The sequence below is a fragment of the Onychostruthus taczanowskii genome, unplaced genomic scaffold, assembly GCF_017590055.1.
Source record: "Onychostruthus taczanowskii isolate IOZ18803 unplaced genomic scaffold, ASM1759005v1 scaffold31, whole genome shotgun sequence".
Classification (NCBI taxonomy): Eukaryota; Metazoa; Chordata; class Aves; order Passeriformes; family Passeridae; genus Onychostruthus; species Onychostruthus taczanowskii.
In genome coordinates, this window is record NW_024500461.1 from 3,308,984 (window position 1) to 3,325,905 (window position 16,922).

A 16,922-nucleotide genomic window follows, 5' to 3' on the forward strand; every position below is an offset into this window, starting at 1 on the left:
TTCCCTGCCCATCCCCGGTTTAACATTCCTGCCGTCCCCCGTGCGCGGTTCCTTCCCTTGCTGTAGGCAAAGGGTTCTACAGATGAAAGAAAAAGGGCGTCAACCGCACGAGGACGGCGGCGCGGTCGCTCCCCACCCCTGGCCCCGCGCTGGGGACGGAGCACCTGCGGAAACGTTTTTTATAATGACAATAATAAAAAAATCCCAGGATAGTTCCCCTTCGGGAAGAGCCGCGCCGGGCGCGCCCCGCGGCCGTGAGTGCGGGGTTCGCTGCGCGCCCCGCGGGGCTCCGCGTGCGTCAGGCGGAGAGTGGCGTCAGCGGGCGCGGAGCGGCGGGGAGGGGGCAGCGGCAGGGGGGAGAGGCAGGGAGGGAGGGAGCTTCGTCAGGAGGCGATGGCCGTACAGCCGTGACATCACCCCGCGGCTTATATAGTTGGGGAAGGGTCTGGGTCCCCCGTCTGGTGCCTGCAGCCGCCCGTCAGCACGCGTGCGGAGGGCGAGGAGCGGCGCGGTTCTGTCTCTGTCTCTCTGTCTGTCTCTCTCTCTCTCTCTCTCCGTCTCTCCCTAGGATTTATGGACTTTACTTTCTAGAGGGAGGCGCGGCAAGGATGAGAGTCCAGCTGGTGTGCGTGGTGCTGCTGGCCCTGGCCTCCTGCAGCCTCTGCTCAGGTAAGTGCCCGCCGCCGCCTCGGCCGGGCGCGCCCCGCTCCGCCCGGCCCCGAAGCCCCTCTGGGCGCCCGCGCTGCGCCGCTCCCGCAGCCCGAAGAGGCGCCCAAAGCAAGGAGGTGAAGCCGCGTAGCTCCCGCCGGCTGTACCCATTAGGGGCCCGGGAGCCGCCTCTGATAACGGGCTCTGGCCAGCATCATTGTTTTTTTATATCACTCCTCTAACTTTCGCTCTTCCTATAATCCATTCCTCCTCGCAGCATCCATACCACGGCAATTAGTGTAGACTAGTCATTGGAAATACAGATCAGTGCAGACCATCTGCTTAGCTGTGCTGTGGTTCATTGAATATCATGTATTTTCAAATTAAGACACAAATGGTAATTTCTGCAACGCATGAATAGCTGCTGTAATCCAAATCAACATGAATATGTATGCTCTTCAGTTGCTTTTTAGAAAGAGAAACATAATTTTATTGTCTGGAGAAAAAGTTGCTAACAACAAATCTGAAATTATGACCAAAAAAAACACTGAAGCACAGGAAAATTACACAGTAAGAAGGTTGATGTAAATGCCTTTCTTCTCCAAGAGCAACTGCTTTAAAAAGCTCAAAATGAGGACAATATATTAAAATGCACTTCTTGCTTCTTTGAAAAATGACACATCTTAAGCATCTGTCATTTATATCTAAAGTTTATGACCAAATAGGTGTGGTGATAGTTAAACAGGTGTATGCACGTATATATGCAGCAGAATAGCCTGCAAAATTCAATCTGAACTAACTTGAAAATTGATTTTTAAATCCACTAAATTACGGAGTAATTTTACAGGTAACTTTATTTTTCAACTTTAGTGTTCAGAGGGACTCAGAATTCCTAATTCTCACTTTAGACAGAAGTTTACAGTTTGTGTTCCCCTGCAGAAAAAAATGTAAACCATATAATACCTGCATTTTATTACAGTTTAAATATAATTATTCTGTATGTTATAGAGAATGCATGATCTCAGTGACAAAGCTTAGCATGTTTTTCCTGCCCATATATTTCTAAGCTTTTTAAACAAGTTCCTCACTAGTATTTTCAGTGAAGCATTTTCAAATTCAACTTGTTATAGAGCCTTAATGAACGACCAGTAAAGTAAAAATAAATTAAGTGGGAATTAAAATATGTTCATAAAAAATGCCCCAGAGGCAAAATTGTGTGGGGAACTAACAAAATGGTTCATTTGCTTGAAAATTTGAAATTATTTGTAAATGAGAAACGGCACAGAGAAGCTTGTGTGAAGGGGCTCAAATAATCTGTAACTAATATGGACAGTTATACTGTAAGAAAAAATAAAATTAAATTTTCTCCTAAAAAAGTTTGCCCTCAGGTCTAAGTATGTACCTGTAGAATGGAAATATATGAGTAGAAACTAATTTTCTTTGTCAGTGGAGTTGAGAATACATTAAATTGTTTGAATTTCTCTCCAATTTTCACAATAATGTATAACCAGACTTTTTATACACTGCTTTCTGAGAGTCTGTTCTTTTTATGCTTTTGCTCCTCATCCATCTCTTTTGACTCCTGGATTACCTGAACATGCTTCGTTCTCTCCCTCCAAGCCTTACTTTATTCTTCACTCAAGGAATCTTGACTCCTAAATAATGTCCCCTAGATTTATTTTTTCCCAATCCAAATGCTTCTTAATACCTTCCTTCCCATCTTTCATGCCTGCAGCTATCTTCCAGTCTTGATGTGTGGAAGCTACCTTACATCCTTGATAGGAACAAAACCCAGGTGCTAACTGGGCACAGGTCCTTTTGTTGTTCTCAGCTGGTGTCATCCAGGACCCCACAAATCACGATGCTGTCATTGTGTGTGTGCTCACCTGCTCACAGAAGATGCTGTCATTGATAGAAATTCAGCTGAGGTGATCTTGTGCTGCCAGCAGAACTTTGGCTAATGGTAAAGCTGGCAAAGCTGACTGCCATTCCTGCTGAAAGGGCTGAAAGGCATTAGGCTGGAGATCAGTTGCTAGAGACTTGCTGACTGGTCTACAACTAGTCCTATTTAATATGAAAAATTAAACATTGAATAAGACTGATTGTAGATCAGCATTACAGCAAGTCACTTAAATGCAGTTGCTTTGATGCTAAAAATTATGAATTAATCTCTTGTGTTGGTAATGCAAAGGTGAACAGGAGCATCCTACAGAAGAAGGGGATATGTGTGACACATGGAAGTTTTTGATGACCTAAATAATAGTAATAAGGAGTGCAACAACACAAAATGCAGTGGCTTAGGAAATAATAGAAATTCCTGTTAGAAGCTCCTTTTTAACCGAAGAACAACTGTTGGAAATCTGAGGAATAAAAGACATTGTCTGGTTTTTGGGGTTTTTCAGCCACAAAAAACAAACAAACCAAAGACATGTAAGACAGCTGCCCTCTGTAGCTAATGGTAAGCATTAAGGTGATTAAGTATTGAGGCTGCTGAACCAAACTGTGCTATGCCGTTCTCTCTTGAGAACACATCAGGGACAGAAGAGGGCTGCTCTGATGAGTTGGGGAATACAAAGCTTTTGCAAGGAAGGAGAATAGGAGACAGTCCAAGAAATCTGAGCATAGCCTTTCAATGAAGCATTTATGGGATTTCCAGGGCAGTGGTTTTTGACCAAAAAGACACAGTGATCTTGCACTTGTTTGCTGATCTTGTAAGGACACAAAACCACTAAGCTGGGAAGAGCAATGACTCCTCTCAATAAATACATGATGGGTAAATATTGCAAATAGAAAGGTTTTATTTATAGTGTAGGAATTTATTTGCAAACCATGGATACATTTATAATTAGAAATAATTGAAATCAGAAGCAAGTGAGTAAGCAATGACATTTAGAAGCATTTCCTAAAGAAGAAATGAAGTGACAGTAGTTGTGAGATTTATTGAGATTGAACATGACTGATTTTTAAGAGCATTGTAATGAGTGCCTTCTGTGCTGATAGAGACCTGTGACACATTAGCACATGTTTGTGGTCCCTTACAGTCTCATGTTCTGTGAAAGGCAGTGGCACAACATGGTGATGATCCCTGAAATGAAGGCATGGGCAGAATCTAGCCACAGATTCAGTGGTAGGGTCTTACATGCCAACAGCATTGATTGTTTTGAAGAAAGTGAGATATTACCTATATGAATATGGAATATATTTTGGTTCAGTATGGTTTGAAATATTAATGCATTTGTTTGGGTTTGGACTGTTGGTATTCCAGGAAAGGTAGAAGCTATGTGGAACTGTATTTCACCTGAAGGCTTAATTGATTCCTTACATTTTTTCTCTTCGAGCTGTTATTGCTGTTACCAAGTCACCAGTTCTTCATTGTGATTCTTATCTTCATCTTGTGACGCTGTGTGTAGAAATGTGTCTGTGTTTTTTTCCTTCCACAGCAGTTTTTACCCTATTTTCCAAATCACAAGTCTTGCAAATCTACTGAACTATCAAAGGTTGATTAAATCAGTAAAGAAAATCCCTACACTTCCAGTCAGAATGCTTTCTTTCTTGTATATACATTGTCAAGAGCTTGTATTATAAACTGGTAAAACTCAGTTCCCTCAAATCGTAAAAAGGCCCTTAATTTAATTAAGAATAATCAAGAATATTGATTATTAATCAAGTAGTCATAACTTCATTTCACATAAATAATTACTACTTAAATAAATATTTTTTGAAAATAAATACTCAATTTTTTCTTCCAAAGTTGTTACTTTGGAAGGTCACAAATATTTATTATGAAAATAATGAAGAATATTGCACCAGGTTTCTATACTGAAGGAACTGCAGTTTAATGAGTCTTTCCGCTTTGAAACTGAGATAAATGAACAGTTCCATTCAGTTCAACAAGCTTGATCATGCTTTAAAAATGTATTGAGTATTTATTTTAATCTAATGTTGCTGTTAACTGAAGACTCTTGACAGTCTCTCTAGGTCACTGGTATTTGTGTTTGTTGTTTATTTCTAAAAATCACTTAAATATCTAAGTTCTGTATACTGAATTGAAATGTCCATAATTTATGATCAAATAATAGACATATGTTTCTGGTTTATTCCCAGATTCAGAAGAGGAAATGAAAGCATTAGAAGCAGATTTATTGACCAATATGTACACATCAAAGGTAATTATTTTTCTTCCTTTACCTGACAGGGAGGGAGCAAATGAATTCTCATTACGAACCCAAAAGTCTTTGCACAAAGTAATAACCTATGGTCTAGACATAAAAGTTCAGTGTTAGGTTTTACTTCGGTGCAGGATTTTCTCCAGTTCAAAGGAAATGTAAAGGTGTTGATGTGACACACTAAACATGTTCCTCAGCTGCAACACTGGTACTTTCATTAAACTGTCAAAACTGTGTTATGTACAAGATGTAAATTTATGTGAGGAAATGTGTTTCCAATAAGATTATGCCTGATGAAAGCTAAATTAACCTTGAGTCAAATCTGTAAGTGCTATTTTTATGCAGAACCCTTCCTATATCCATATAAAATTAAGACAATCATAAAGCAAATCCAGGTAATACATATGCCAATTTTAGTTTAGGATTTTGATCATACTACCAATACAGGAACATGACTGTGAAAATACTAAATTTGTAAATGGCATTTCCTTGACAGGTTTCCAGACTGTGAATAATGTTTATGTTATTTAATATGAATATATAAAAATTCAGCGAAAACCTCATATTGACTAAGTGAAGCAGAACGCGTTGCATGTATGTATTGGACAGGCTGACAGACACTTTCTCAACACAATTATCTTCCATAAATTATCTAAGAAATATATGTGTCTGATATATCTTCAACCACATATAAGGAACAAACTCTGAAACAAATGATATGGGTTTAATTGTAAATATTTTAATTCATTATTCCAATAAAGTTTAAGTGGCACTTAAATGTAATGGAAAATAAAATGAGAAACCAAAAATTTCTTCCCCAAAAAAGAAATTTACATAAGTCAATGACTAGTTGAAGGTTAAAGAGAAAACCTGCCAGGATGACTTCTGCTTATATTGTATTTAAGTATATGTGGCCTTTTCCACAGGATTATTGGATAGACTAAAAGAAGTATGAGGCCAGAAAATGCATTTTCTTTAACTGGTCTGGCAGTTCTTAGATCTCAATGCTCTTTACTGGCATGATAGTTAAACTTAGATTACAAATAAACCTGTTGGCCACTCACTCTTCTAAGGTACGGAAAGATTTAATAACTTCTCCTTTTCTGAGATATATTTAAATGTAGGATGCTGACAAAAATAGGTTTTTTGCTGTGTGGCAAAGCATAGGACGCCCTGGAATAAAACCCTGCAGCTATTGGTGTTTCTGCTACTGACTTTAGTGGATCTGTGAACATAACTTTCATCTTTTCCTCCCTCTCACCACAGAACACAAGCTCAGGTAACTGCAAATGCACAAATATATTGCACCAGTTAATAATTTCATGGTGTTTGCCATAATACTCTTAGATTTTTTGATGTCATGTAGCTTGTTATTTAGCTTCCTTAGGGTATTTACCATAGTCAACTGACACTTGAAGTTGACAGAAGGAGTAGATTCATGTTGAAGATGTTACTTTACTTCTGCATTATACCGCCTTAAATCACCATCTAAAGTTCATTAGTTGAATTTATGTTGTCTCTTTACATCAAAGCAGGACATGGTGGAAACCCTAAAAACTGTGTATCAAATATTCTAGAAGAATAATATCACTATCCCATTCATTACTGAGATTACTTTTTTTTTCTGTTGTCCACTGCCAGATTTTAGCACTCATTACAAAAAATTATGGTTCTGTTGTGATAGACAAATTTGAAGATGGTATGTGCAATACCTGTCTTGTGTTGTGCCTGACATCTGGTTCCATTTGAGGGCAATTACTGCTAAGTTGCACAGACTGTATTTGACACTTACGTGGCAATCAGCAAAGAAAATCCTAACAATTAAGATGGGAAAAAAATTACTGTTTATGAAAGCTGAGATCTAAAAGTCCAGCAAAATGGATTATCACTTGTGGGTTTAGTATTTGATAGAACAAAAATCTACCCAAGTAGGCACTTGTGGAGTACAATATCAAGACTACACCCAGAGCTTAAGCACATCTTTTGCAGTATTCAGTAGTCTATCCAATATTATGGAAAGAAGTGCCTTATGCCTTTAACTTCACAGACTGCTGTCCAGTGCCTGCTGCCCCTTTCAAGTTGCTCTTAAAGTTGTCTATCTTCTGAATCACTCTCCATCCTTAAAGAAGTAGTTCATGCTTATTGCAATCTGTCTTCAACACTTAATGCAGTTTGTCACCCTTCCCTGCTGTTACATCTGAACCAGGATAAAGGATCAAACAAGTCCTTAAAATGCTCTGTCTTTTTTCTAAGATAAAATCCAAAAAGCCATTTGGAAGATCAGGTAAAACAACAAAACCTGACTCATCGAAATATGTGGACAGTTATCTCCTGTCTCTCTTTTTTTAAAATAAAAAACTCCATTCATGTCAAAGAGATAACTGTTTCCACTTTCCTATATGCTTGCCTGAAACCACTAGTTGCATGAAGAACCTTTTTTGAACTCAAAAAGATTGACATATGTTATTTAGAGGGGGAAAAAAAAAAGTAAAATGAAAGTATTCCTTGGAGAATATATCAGCCCTAGAATATCCTCCACCTTTGGGATCCCACCCAACATTAATTTTCTGAAGTCATGGACCCACTGAGTTTTCATTGTTGTAGGATACCTATTTATGAGTGCATTTTCCCAGAGAGTTTAACCTCCTTGTCTGAGGAGCTGCCTAGAAGTAGGAGGAACCTACAGCTATCTAGGAGCTAGTGACTTCCTGACTCAGTCATCACATAAAATTTAATTAGGTTTACAGGCGTTAATATGCATAATGGAAGCACTTTTTCTTTAACAGAATTCAGTGCTATATCTGATTAAATATATTATTTCTATGGTTACAATCTGAAAAAAATTCAACTGCTATTATGGAACGGAACCATAGACATCCTACACTAACTTGAGATTTTTACTTTGTAATGAATTTGCTTTTTATCTGCTTTTACTAGATAAAAACAAGAATGTAAAAAGCAGATATCATTTTTCCTAATAGAAAATAGCATTTGGGATGTATGGATGGATTGTAACAAAAGCAGTATCTTAGGCAAATTATGAGGATAATCATTCAACCAGATATGGAAATAAAATATTGTATAAATTATAGCTTGGAAATCTCTTTTGTCTTGCATAGGACAAGCCTGTTACCTAAGAAGGAAATATGCTTATTTCAGTTTCTTAGACAATATTAAATTCTCTTTCAAGATCCATGAAGTGGGAGAAATTATGTATCTGATTCTTATTTACAAGCATGTTCAACAGTGGAAATACATACATCATATTCCCTTCAGCATTCATATACATTTTAAATTCTAGTTCATACTTCAATCTCCTTTCTTTCTTCAGATTATTTCCAGATATTTTTCAAGTTATTCTTAAAAAAATTAGTTCTACTTAGCAGATAAGCGTTCCTTGTTTTATTGTGTAGGTGTTTTCCAAAACATGTGTTGAGCTTGATATTGCTTAGACCTGTGTGGAAAATACATATAAATGTCTAAAATATAAAATTTATCCCATATTATAAATTAACCTGAAAATTTGGATTATCATCATCTTAAACTGTTTTTTTTACATATACCTTTCAGATAACTGCCTCAGAGATTTTCCATAATCCAAAAAAGCAAAGCAGTTTGATTTTAATGCTTGAAGTAATAGTGGAGCAGAAAAATAACATGTCTGCTCTGTTTAGTGACTGGACATGACCTGGAAAACTCCACATTCAATTAAAATAACCCAAAATTCATTCTGGCTGAATCATTAATGGTAGCAGTAAGTCAGAAGCTGGTGTATCCAAATAAAAATACTTTGAGGTGATATATTCATGGCATTAATAGGAATGAGACTCCCTTAACAAATGAAATATTAGTTAGAAGCTTGCAGACAGAACTGCAAATTTGTTTTCTGCTCACCTCATAAGTAGGAGCTAAGACGACTTGCACATAAGGAAATCTGCTATTTAAGTATTTTACTAATACACAGAGGAAAGTTCCTTTATACATAGATGTGAATCAGAGTAGTACATAAAGTAGTAACATTAGATCAAAAAGATTCTATGAATAATGCAAAAGGCATCAAAAATTACCCTATCCTTTACTCTTCTGTTTCCATCCACTAGAATATTTTTGGTTCTCAACTCAGAAATCTCACTTGCTCATGTAGCACTGCCTCTAGATTCTGTGCTCCATTGCAATTTAGCTGTTGAAGTGCTAGCTCACATTTCTTTTGAATACCCAGGGGAGAACAGTGAACTGGAGAAGCCTCCTCATTTGTCATGGAAAGCTCCATATTTTTATATTTCAAAAATATATTAAAACAGACCAAAGTACATTTTGAAATTGCCTTGGGCATTTGGACTTTTCCTTAGTTTAACTTCTGTTAATAAAATCAGATATTCTGCAAAGAGAATAATTTTATCTTGAAACTGTCACATCTTTTTAAATAATTTGATAGACTTACTAGAGTACTTCAATGTGAAAACAGATGAGCTCAAAGTAAAGAGTGCAGAATCAGTTACTGGCTTCCAAATAAGATTTCAGATTTGTTTTCTTAGCCTCAAAATAATATTTTTTTTAATGTTGTCAGGAATCTGAGAATGTACAGCAGTTTTATTAAAAGGCTAAATCATTCTCATTTTCAAGGGCACACATGTATCAGATGTATGTTGGAGTAATGATCATGGCCAAAAAAACCCCTTTTTGTAACTAATGCTAAGAGTGATGCCAACTTTTCTTGTTTCTTCCTCATTTCTCTGAATTTTCTTTCTTTTCCCTCAAAAAATAGTCAAGTGTGATGAGTATATATAAATCTTATACACAAGGCCCCTTTGTTAGGAAGGTGCTCTAAAGAAACAGGTTATGTGATTACCTGGTGTTCAGCCAAACAAACACTACATCCACCCTCAATTAGTGCTGCCAAGTATGTGTGAAAGGCAATGTCTGTGTTAGTGTCATACCTGTATTTAACTTTGTGCATACAGGAAAAGAAGCAACTACATTTCAGTTCATAGGTAAGGTCTAATCCTGGCGTGCACAGCAAGGAAATCCTTGCCAGGAATAAATAGGAATTTGCTATTTGGCTTTTGATTGGAGATTGCTATGTCACCAGTTCTAGTTGAAGGAGACTAAATTTTATACTTAGCACTGAAAGGAATACATTGAGGAAGAAATAATTAGTAGTGCGAGAATGAAGAAAATGGCAAAATCCTGAAAAGCAGTAAATGAGATGGGAATTAAATTTTAAACCTACTTTTTTGCTATTGATAATCAAAATGGAAGAAGACTGCTGCAACTACTTGGAAAAAACAATACCCGTAGAAAAGGAAAAGTCATGCTTATCAGCATTTCTTTAAAATGGTTTAAGAGCTCATACATAATGCAAGATACTGGAACAAACAAAATTTGGGACAAACCATGGTGAAATTTCCTTTTTTCTATCTTTCTGTAACAGGTTCATTATGGGCCACCTAAATACAGTTGGTCTCAGTTTTACAGTCCAGTTACCAAGTCAGGAATACTTTGTTTTCACAGATATGTTTTATCTTTGCTCCATATTCCTAAGCCTACAGACCTTCAATAAACATCTCCCAGGCTCTTCACTTTCCAGCATCCAAAACTCCTGGGGCTTGCAGATTCTGTAACTTCAGACCTAGGCTCATCAGACAGCTTGTCCTGAAGCAGGGACTCCATTCCTTTTCTCAGGGAATTTTGAGATGACTGGTATTTGCGCTGAACTAGAGAGGAGTGTCTAGTTAACCACAGGCATCCAACCTGGATTCCTGAGCTGGGAATTTATCCAGTGAGTTTGATTCATTATCCTTATTTACACCTGTGAATTTATATTATATTAATTTCCATCTGTGTTTTTGTTTGCACCTGTGCAAAATGACTATGAAATGCTGCCATTCTGGTTTGGTAGCAGTTCAGCTTTTTCATCATTTGTATCTACCTGGGGGGCAAGGTTGCAAGGAAGCAGACTTGGCGTGTGTAATAAGTGAGTTGTCCTAAGTTCTGCACTCTAATTATTGTCTAAAAGTTGACCAGATGAAAAGCACTTCAGAAACATAAACTTGTTTCTAACAAAATGTTTGAATGTAGCACATGAATACAAAAAACCCAAAATACGTTAAATCGTGAGTGTTTTTATTTTCAGATTAACAGAGCAAAACTTCCTTACTGGAAAATGACCCTGCTAAATGTCTGCAATCTTGTCAACAACATAAACAACCAAATGGGGGAAACAGTAGAGGTAGATGAGGAGGATCTGGTTCCAGGAAGACAATTCCCTGCTGCTCTGGATGGCTTCAGCTTGGAAGCAATGCTGACAGTATATCAACTCCAAAAAGTTTGCCACAGCAGAGCTTTTCAGCATTGGGAGGTAAGGTAACACAAACTGTAACAAATGCATGTTTCTAATGCTGTTAAACTCTCTGTTAGGCTGTTGTAGTGATATAAAAATCCATATCCATGTCACCTTCATCACATTGTCTGAGCTTTCCTTCCCTTTTTTATATTCTTTAATACCTCTAATGTGCCTCTTTCAGTGAATTAGTGCAGTTTCTGATGACCTGAGTGTATGTTTCTTACAAAAATGCATCTTTAGCCATTCCAGGTAACCAAACAAACATATGAAAGTCATCACTATGCCAGAAAACATAATTAATATCTGCTTATAACAGACATTAAGTTATTACGGATCTATGAAGTATAAATAAAGGTACCTAAGGTTTCTGTTTGAAGACCCTAAGGCAAACTGGATTCAAAATGCAGGGATATATGTCCATGTATACATACCATTTTACTAGGTACCCTGCTTTTCTTGTGATTGCTAGGAAACTGGCAACAAGGTAACTCCTGCTTTTTGTTTCCCTACACCTAAAGAGAGCTCTGGAAGTTGACATTGTGATTGTATGAAGATTGCTGCTCTTAAACAGTAATTGTTCATAGTCCATTGGTGATATTTAGTTTAGTACGATTACAGTGATTACACAGAAGCACACTAGGCACAATATGCTTGCATTGTTAGATATTACACTAAAAGCTGCTTTGTGTAGTGAAAAAAGATAACTCAGTGTCACTACCCAATTTTCAGTAAAGCAAATTTCTTCATCTATCTCAGCTTCATGTACAGTCTAGCTGAATCCAGATCTTGTTTGGTTGGTTGGATTTGTTTGTTTGTTTGGGTTTTTGTTTGTTTTGGTTTGCTTTGTTGAGTCATAGTTCTTTATAATCCCAATCCTCAGCTGGGGTGGTCCATGCAAAGGACTGCAACGTCTTTGAGAACCAGAGTTTTCTGAAGACTCTCTTCATAGGTGCATTTATTGCTGGAAAGGAGCTACCCTAGAACCAAATATGTTATAACACATATGTCTTAATCACAGTTCCCTGCTTTTCAGGAAGTTGTAGATTAAAATATTTCCCAAAAGATGAAACCAGCGAGCAGTGCATGCAGGTATTTAACCTAAACATGTGATAACAGAGTGATAGTCTTTAGAAAACTTTCAGTCTGTTTGAGTTTTGGTCTATGGAGGATATACCAGCTTTCCTCTTTAGTCAAAACCAATTATCTAATTTGTTGAAGTAGAATTTAAATATCACTTCTGTAAGGCTCAGCTGATCTCTAGCCTGATTTTAGTTTTGTGTCTTGAGTTTTATATATATTTTTTAATTAATGCTGCAGCTAATATAGTAACAATTTCTATTGGTGGCAATAAATTATTTTAATACTTTATTAAAATGTTGAGGATATCATAATCTTCATTACCAAAAGAAGTAGATAACAGTGTGTCTCTTCTTGCATCCTACAGTTACTTCAGCAAGATGCTTTTGATCTAGAAAACTCAAGCCAAGAAAAAGAAATCATGAAGAGAAAAAATCCTTATATTCTGAAACGGCAGCTACATGTGAACAAAGCTAGAAGACCATACATACTCAAGAGAAGTTCATATTACTGATGCAGCAGAAGAAAACAATGTATATTTAGTTCATAGGTAACTGTGCATTATGGTTATCTTATCTAAATCTAAAATCATACTTGTGTGAAAATATACTCTGGAAAATCAAGATGATAACATAGCTGTGTCTTTTTTGCAATTGCTGTTTCTTGATTGTGAATTTTTCCTACTTGAGATTAATTGGACTAATACATTTGCGAATAAAACTAGTTTTTAAGCATGATGTATTGTACAAAACTGAGATTTCAACATGCTTTCAAACAATCTTGTAGTCCTTTCCAGTTTTATAAAGCACACCAACATAACACCAAGTAAATTGATGTTGTCCGTAAATCCTACTGAGAATCTTACAGCTTCTTAATGCAACACCTCAAACATGTAAAGGTTTCCAAATTTCTTGAATAATATAGTAGTAAGAAGTGCCACAGTATTTTATGTTTTGACTGGTTTAATTTATTAGGAATACATCTAAGGAAGAAAAGGATTAACTATTAAGTGGCAATTTCAAAATTAATGTTTTAAACAGCTTGCTTATAGGTGAATTTTGAATTTTTGACTTCTAATCTATGAATGCTCAGGAAAAACAAAAAACAACAAAAAGTTGATTCATGTCCCGGTGCTGTCATTGCTAAAAGTCAAAATAGTAATCTGGTTATACAAGAAACTTGGTGAAGTGTTTGAAAGATTAATTGAAATTAGAACATCTTAAAATTACTATTAAAATGTATTTCCTTTCCCTCCTTCCAAAAATGTGTAGAAAACAGGAAGTTTCAGAGTTGAAAACAGTCTTGGAAGCTAACAGATAGGGAGGGTCACAGCATGAGAAAAATTTTTTTCAGGCCATGAGGATTCAACTGTTGCCTGAAAGTTACATGTTTTCCAGTTCTGTGTTTGTGATTTGGGATCTCAATGATTCTGGGTTCCAGTTTGGAGGAAAAGTCTGAATGGATTGGGGTACACAACAGCCATCAAAACTGAGGGGTTGTCCAAGACCTGTGAAGCCTGGATGCTCAGACCAGAAGGCAAAAGTGGGACAGACCTTGTTTTTGAAAACTTACCTGTTTCCTGTTTGAGGTATTTCCTCAAAGCAATTCTCCTCCAACAAATAGCCACACCATCACCCCCTACCAAAAAAAACCAAACAAAAAACAACAACCAAACAAAGAAACAATCCCCCAGCTTCCATATGCACAAACACCCCCAAACAATCAAGAACCCAACAGAAAACCCAAACACAGAGAATTTTCAAATCCTCTCACAAGTTTGTTACACTTTGTTTCATGGGGAGGGATGGAGTTTTATTAAGTAAAATGTATTTTTAACTGTATTAAAGCTAATTATATTTCCTTTTCTTACTGCAAATATTATTAATCAGTTTATTCATTCAATAACCCTTAAATGCATGCACTGACAAGAAATAACAGCATACACTAATTATTGCAATAATCATTATGACTCAAATACAGCAAAGCAATTAAGTACGTTCAGTCTCAATGTTTTAAATGCTTAATGTGCTTAAGGGCTTTGCTTAAATAAGTAAACTCACACTCCTTGCTTTTTTTGCAAAACACATTGAATTAGACTGGAGACGCAGCATGCTCTCAAGTGGCTAAGAAATACCTTCTTTCAAACAAGCCTGTAAGATCCTGAGTTCTATTATGGATATTTGCATTCTAAAATATCTTTTGCTCTGAAATAACAAAGCAGAACAGTTTGTTCCAAAATTCTCTGCTTGCAGTACCTGAGGAAAAATAAAAAGAAACTTCAGATCACTCTTTCATGAGAAAACCAGAAGAAAAAGACAAAAAAAAAAAATTGTCATTATATTTTTCTCTAATGTTAAGTTTAACAGTATAAAGGCTAAAAAAAAGTAGGGTAAGGTAATGTGGTTGTCATCTGATAGAGAACGTAATTTTTCAGAAACAAACACCCTTCCGTGTCTCATTTTGGAGGTAATTTAGACAGTCACGGTAATGGCATATGACCTCAAATGATGATACTCACTGTTCCATCCTCATCTAGTGTTCTGCACTACCTTGTGACCGTGTACTTTGTCTTTGCAGTGCAGAGCTAACAGATTAGTCAGACTGGCTGGAAATGGCATTAAATAACCCATTTCCTTTCAGCAGACTGTGAATCCACACACAGCCAGCTACTGTGTGTCACTGGTGGAGGCAGCTTAAAGTATGGCTGGAAAGTACAGCTTGTCGGTTGCTCCTAGACTCTGATGGAGGTGTCACAGGAATGTCATTCAGTGTGATAGTCTGAACTAGATGAGAAAACAAAAACTGTAATGGTAATATGGTCAGTTAAGCTAAAAAAAAAAAACAGTGCTGGTTTTTCAGTTTATTGGTCATTCACGAAAAGCAAGCAAAGCAGTATTAAAATACTGGAAAACACAAACCATAGAATTAAGCCAGGTGCTCAGAGCTGTTAAAGGAAATATTGAAGTCTGGGAGACCTCCTTACTTGAAATCTCTTCTCTCTTCTAGCTGTTGCTACTTTCTGATAGCCTCACTGCTGTAGAATTGCAGCCTTTCTTTAGCCTTCATTTTTTGATGACAGCTGAAAAATTATAGGCTTAGGCGTATTTGTCTCTATTTTGCACATTCTTCCAGTGAGATCCTCAGGGTACCTGCCTCACCCGTAACTGTGCATTGCCTGCAATATCCATGCTGCTGTATTTGCAGCAGGAATGAGTGCTGGATGAAGTTCAGGTCAGAGAAGGCTATCACAAAGTGTGAATTTACTAATTCAGAAACTTAGACAGTTCTTCCCTTCCCTTCCCTTCCCTTCCCTTCCCTTCCCTTCCCTTCCCATTTAAAAATACTATTTTGAAGGCCGTTAATTTAGAGAGTGCTACCTTTTCTTAAAGAACACTTTCTGATAAGGGCAATTTTGTTTAATAAAAGCAATTATTGAGAGATGTTCTCTCTGTTTATATGTCTTCAGAGGAGCACATTTTTCTTATAAATTCCATTACTGACTTTTTGATTAAGTTCATAGATGAATAATTATATCAATTATTCAAAAAATTCATACTTAACTATGTGTTAAATAAAATATTGGCTATAGTCATGCACTTGTTACAGACACCTGTCAGTACTTTCTAATGAAGAGTTAAATGGAACTAAAATTTACTTTGATTTTATATATTTTTAAGTTATCATCCATAGTATTTCAAATCCCCTATACAGGAAAAGTAAAACACAGAGAAATGAATAATTTTATCATCTCTGAAGCATATATTTGTTATTTTTTTCTTTAAAAGAAATGTAATATGACAGTTGTTGTTATCAAGGTTAAAGGCAGTGCTGATAAAATTAGCCTTCAGTTCTTAAGTCTTGCTTATGGTATAGGTTTGGATATTTTCTGTATTTTCTATTAGAAATTAAAATTTTGTTTTATGTTTTAGGTAAGAGTTTAATGGATGTGCTGTAAACAAATTGGATGAAATGTTGAATTTTCAGATTGAGAGAGATTTAATTTTGAAATGTATGATATTGGCTATGTCTCTTACCCAACTCCTAGTGAACACAAAACGTAGACGAAATTGGTCTTGAACTTTATTCTTTTCCCCCAAGATAAGTTATCAATTCACATGGTGGAGTTTCAAATTGAAGATACAAGCTACCACTACAATGATTTCATGTTGGAGGACAGAAAGAAGAGCAGGTTTTTCTTAAATTCCCTAAGGTTTCAGACTGATCATTGATGCCCTCCACATCCAAAATCCTGGAGTGACTGAAAGCAGTGAGAAAACAAGAGTTGCAGATAATCTGCAAAATAAACTATGCTGACTTCTGGAAAACAAAAGAGTCAGCACCTGCTCCTCACTCTCCAGGAAGCAAAAAAAAAAAAAAAAAGTGGAAGAGAGGGGCTGACCTCTGCAAGGAACCTGGAGAATGAGATTTTAATTGCTGCCAAATGCAAGCATTCAGAATTCACGAGTGAGGCTGCAAAACCCTGAAAAGCGATAGAGAGACAGAGAGATAGAGAGATAGAGAGATAGATAGATAGATAGATAGATAGATAGAGTAAATATCCCTGGCACCTAAATGAAGTAATAAATATATGTCAAATTATTTTTGTTTATTTCTGGTTACCAGACTGCCAGAGAGCATTAGAATCATATATCTAAGCTTTGTCAACAAGAAGAGCTTAAACATATTTG

At 36.6% G+C, this 16,922-nt stretch overlaps 1 protein-coding gene across 2 annotated transcripts; it reads left to right on the top strand.

The window, feature by feature from the left end:
• The first annotated feature begins 228 nt into the window (after positions 1-228).
• On the top strand, positions 229-12,971 carry NTS (neurotensin). 2 transcript variants are annotated; one of them, XM_041409793.1, is made up of 5 exons: positions 229-254; positions 592-669; positions 4,753-4,814; positions 10,948-11,172; positions 12,602-12,971. In XM_041409793.1, the coding sequence occupies exons 2-5, from the start codon at positions 609-611 to the stop codon at positions 12,746-12,748; spliced, it is 495 nt and encodes a 164-aa protein (XP_041265727.1). In that variant the 5' UTR covers positions 229-254; positions 592-608; the 3' UTR covers positions 12,749-12,971. The 2 variants fall into 2 exon arrangements, with proteins under 2 accessions (XP_041265727.1, XP_041265728.1); XM_041409794.1 differs by lacking the exon at positions 229-254 and adding an exon at positions 265-293.
• The last annotated feature ends 3,951 nt before the right edge of the window (positions 12,972-16,922 follow it).